This window comes from Limulus polyphemus, unplaced genomic scaffold (genome assembly GCF_000517525.1).
Source record: "Limulus polyphemus unplaced genomic scaffold, Limulus_polyphemus-2.1.2 Scaffold5065, whole genome shotgun sequence".
Classification (NCBI taxonomy): domain Eukaryota; kingdom Metazoa; phylum Arthropoda; class Merostomata; order Xiphosura; family Limulidae; genus Limulus; species Limulus polyphemus.
In genome coordinates, this window is record NW_013670675.1 from 60,229 (window position 1) to 64,713 (window position 4,485).

General features: G+C 30.5%; 1 protein-coding gene across 1 annotated transcript in view; it reads left to right on the plus strand.

The window, feature by feature from the left end:
- The window catches only part of LOC106472072 (twitchin-like), a gene marked incomplete at both ends in the record, with an annotated part of 59,738 nt that overhangs the window by 48,120 nt on the left and 7,133 nt on the right, over positions 1-4,485 (plus strand). Inside the window, 3 exons of the mRNA XM_013932702.2 lie at positions 1,380-1,682; positions 3,090-3,371; positions 3,768-4,073. Coding sequence (XP_013788156.2) covers positions 1,380-1,682; positions 3,090-3,371; positions 3,768-4,073 — 891 coding nt within the window. The remainder of the gene's footprint in view (positions 1-1,379; positions 1,683-3,089; positions 3,372-3,767; positions 4,074-4,485) is intronic.

Below are 4,485 nucleotides of genomic sequence, written 5' to 3' on the forward strand. Positions count from 1 at the left end.
TGCATATGTGGAGTTAAACAATACACAGTTACCACTGATTGTACAGTGGAGTTAAACAATACACAGTTACCACTGATTGTACAGTGGAGTTAAACAATACACAGTTACCACTGATTGTACAGAATAAGCACCATCACGGCTTTACAGCGATTTCTTACTCTCAGAAAGGGACACTGGAATGTTAAGGTAACTATGTATTATGTGAAAATCACCCTGTATCTTCCATTGTTATTATCAAGCATGTTACAATACAAGTATCTCATAGAACAGCATGTACGTCCCTTAACTAGTCTCTTTACAAAAAGTAACACCTCAGGCTGAATTTAACACATGATTTCAACCAGGCTATTCTGAATCATAACTTTAAAAAAAATGGAAATTATAGATATATAAGATATATACTATAGCAGAGAAATGTATGTAATATTTGCATGCTAACTAAATACATTTTATATGAATTCAACTGAAAACTTATATAAGGTTAAGTTTAAAGTAATTCAAAGTAACTCTAATATGTATGTAGTGTATCATCTGACTCTCTAACATAGAGTCTTTAAATTTAGCTCAAACTCAACTAACTCGATACTAACCATTGCATTTTAAAAAGGCAGTCTTATGTTGATGTAAAATTAATGTTTGAATACTTACTGTTGCTACAATATGAAGAATCACTTTTGTTTTTCTGTAAGAACAAAAATAACTTAAACTTGTTTGAACATTCTGTTGAGTTCTGTTTTTCATGGTAACTAATAATACACTCCTTGGCCATAATTTCATGAAGACCCCCATTTATCTGATCGTATAAATCACCATTGAAATCTAAATATGATTCGTTTCTTAGAAACTGATTGACTTATATTTTATAGTTATTTGACTTATAAACTCACAAGGAAGAAAGTTTTTTATATCTGTAATTCAAACAAAAACAAATTTAAACTTCTACACTTGTTACTAAAAACTTTAGTGCTATCTTAAACTCTTGTCAATATATTTAGATATTATTAGTTTTCCAGGGGAATTTCAGTAATCATACATTATATCTGTATGTACCTGTATGATATCCAATAGGCTTGTACTTCCTATAAATGCCTTTCAATAAAACATGACTTTGTTTAAATTGTAACAGATAATTTTTACAGCTTTGTACCTAGCATAATAGTTAGATCTTTTACTAATTTTACAAGCTTTTTTATTATTATTTAAAATCATATTTAATTTTAAATAATAATCTTTCCTTTTCAAGATTAGTGTTCCTTTGCTTTTGTTAGACATGTTTATAACTAAATCTTATTTGAACTTGCTATTTTCCATTAATAATTAACATTGCTCAATGTATTCTCTGAATTTAGTTGTTTTTATTTTATAACTTTTTAAAATAGATGAGCCTGAAGCACCAGGAACACCTGAAATTGTTGACTGGGATGAGAACAAAGTTGATCTCAAGTGGGAACCACCAAAAAAAGATGGAGGAGCTCCTATAACTGGATATGTTATAGAAAAAAAAGAATATTTATCCACAGATTGGGAACCCTGCCTAGAAACAAAGAGCTCAAAACCAGAAGCTACAGTACCAGACTTAATTAAAGATCAGAAGTATCAATTCCGTGTTCGAGCTGTGAACAAAGCAGGAGCAGGACAACCCAGTGAGCCAACAGGAATTCACACTGCTAAGCCTAGATATTGTAAGTGACAAATTTATCACTTATGAAACACTCTGTATTGGATTTGTTAAGTGTTATTCTAAATACATGAACAAATTGTTGGTTGTATCAGGGGAAGAAGATTTTAAGGAGACAGAAAAATTTATATAATGATACGTTTATTGGAGATAATTATTGACACTAGTGGTAATAAATAAAATAGAGAATTATAAATGTTAATCATAGAACAGATTTCTAAGATACAGTTAAAGTGGCACACTTCATAAGAATTGTATAGGACCTGGGGGATTACATGTGTCATAGAGTAACTAAGTTTATAGTAAAGTCTACATACACTTATAAAAGCACATTTATGCAACATCTCTTTAAATATGTGTTTGTATATCATACATTGTAACTCCTACATTACGTGCTCTGCAAATGGACCTAAAGCTGCTTAGTAATAAATGGATCTTCCCTTTGTGTTATTTTTATTTTTTTGAAGTGTGTTTTATACTGGAAATGACTAAATTAAAAGTTACTTTGTGTTTAAAAAAGGTTTCTTGTATTCTGCAATTAAACCTAATAGTCCAGAAGCCAAGTTCAATACCCAAGTTATGATGGTTGTTTCTTACTTAAAAATATGTCCAAAGTTCACATCCGTAATTCTTACTTGTATAATTCTGTACATTTTGTTATTACATATGACTGTAACTTATATGCTATACTTGTATTGCAGGTAAATTTGCTCTATTAACAAATTTTATGCAGTTTGAAATTAAACTGTTCTATCACACAATAAAATCAATAAATATCAATAACTGTCTCATAAATATGTTATGTTTACTTAGTGAAACTAAACTAGTCTGAATGAGTTTAGGCTACTCGGTGTAAGAGGAACCAACATATTATTACATAAATAATTTATATATCACCTGTAACTGACCATTGGTATTTCCTAGTGTACCTATGAATAGAAGACGCTCAATTTTTGTTGAAATGTTATGTGTTATGTAGACTTATTAGCTGTTGTGTTATGCAATCAGAACAAATGACAAGCCACTTTTCAAAAATGGCTTGGAACAAATAATACTCTTGTTCTTTGCAAAAGGACTGAATAATTACTTAAAAACGTACAGGTTTATACATATAAGAGCTGTAAATTCTTGGGTAGGCAGACAAGTAGATAAATAGACCTGGCTTCTGAAGTAGAACACAAACGTTGAGTAACACATACAGTAAAATGGTTGGACTGCACATTGTTTAAAGATAACAGTAAGTTTTAGTCTAACAAAACTATGGAATATTTTGTATTGAAACACATTAAAGACTTTATATTTGGAATATCTAGTGAATTAAAGAATAATATATTTTGTCAATTGTTCAAGTGTAGTATTGTTTTTAAAACAGTTTTGTGTATAATTATGTGTAAATTTGTCACTATTTCAGTGGCTCCAAAGATTATTCGAGACAATCTGGAACCAATAACAGTACGAGCTGGTCAGCTGGCCAAGCTAGATGTTGAAGTTATTGGAGAACCTCCTCCAAAATTAACTTGGTCTTTCCAGGGAAAAGAACTTCTGCCAAGTGATAAGGTTAAGGTAGAAAATGAAGAGTACAAAACCCATCTGCGTTTAAGTAACTTAGTCCGTAAAGATACTGGAAAATACAAAATTGCTGCAGTCAACAGTTCTGGAAAAGATGAAGAGGAGATTGAAATTATTGTTTTAGGCAAGTTTTTATTATTTATGTAATATTACATTTCTTTTATCTTTCATTTAAAATAACATGCCTATTGGTAAATAGCTTAATAAAATAAAAAGACATATATTGTGTGCCTTTACAGTGCCTGTCCATTGCATTGTAAGTACCTGTGCACGAAGATGAATAATATAATTCTTTATTTCAATCTGGTTGGAAAATAGCTTGAGATCTCTCATGGTAATTTATTGATTATTATAGAGTTCCTGACAGTTATTTAATTTATCATCAAGAGGGGTTTAAGAAACACTGTTTAATTCATAAATCATATTTAATCATCCCTTTTACCATCTTCTATCAGTTTTGTTTCTACAAGCCTTTAGATTCTTGTTTATGTTGGTTAAAGTTCAAATGTTTTTATGTTAGACAAACCATCAGTTCCAGAAGGACCTCTAGAGGTATCAGATGTTTATGCTGAAGGCTGTAAGTTGAAATGGAATAAGCCAAAGGATGATGGTGGTTTACCTCTAGAAGGTTACGTAGTTGAAAAGATGGACACTTCTACTGGCCGTTGGGTCCCTGTTGGCAAGGCTAGAAAAGATAAACCAGAAATGACAGTCAATGGGCTTGATCCTGGGAAAAAGTACAAATTCCGAGTGAAAGCTTTGAATGAAGAAGGAGAATCAGATCCTCTAGAAACAGAGAGGGCAACTCTTGCAAAGAATCCATATGGTGATTGTTGCCTTCTTATGTTATACAAAAATTGATGAGAAAAATGTTGTACTTTATATTATTTTATAAAAGAAAACAATTTTCTGTGGTTAAAATGTTCGTTATTTTGTAAACTTTTGAAGGTTGATTTTAATGCATTATAAGGTTTTATAAAATGAAGCATGAAATCTTTAAAAAATATTTTTTCTTAAGTTTAGTTAAAATAATATTCCTTTACACTTCATTCATAATTCCTTGTGTTCTACAATGACTGATATAACATAACATAATGTTTTGGGACAACACGGAACCTATTGAACCATATCGGCTGTTCCATCCTCTAAACTAAATTAAAATAATTGTAAAAAAAAATCTTAAAGCCAGCCCTTATCATTCATGTACTTATCAAGCTTTGTCTTAAACTCACTTAAAT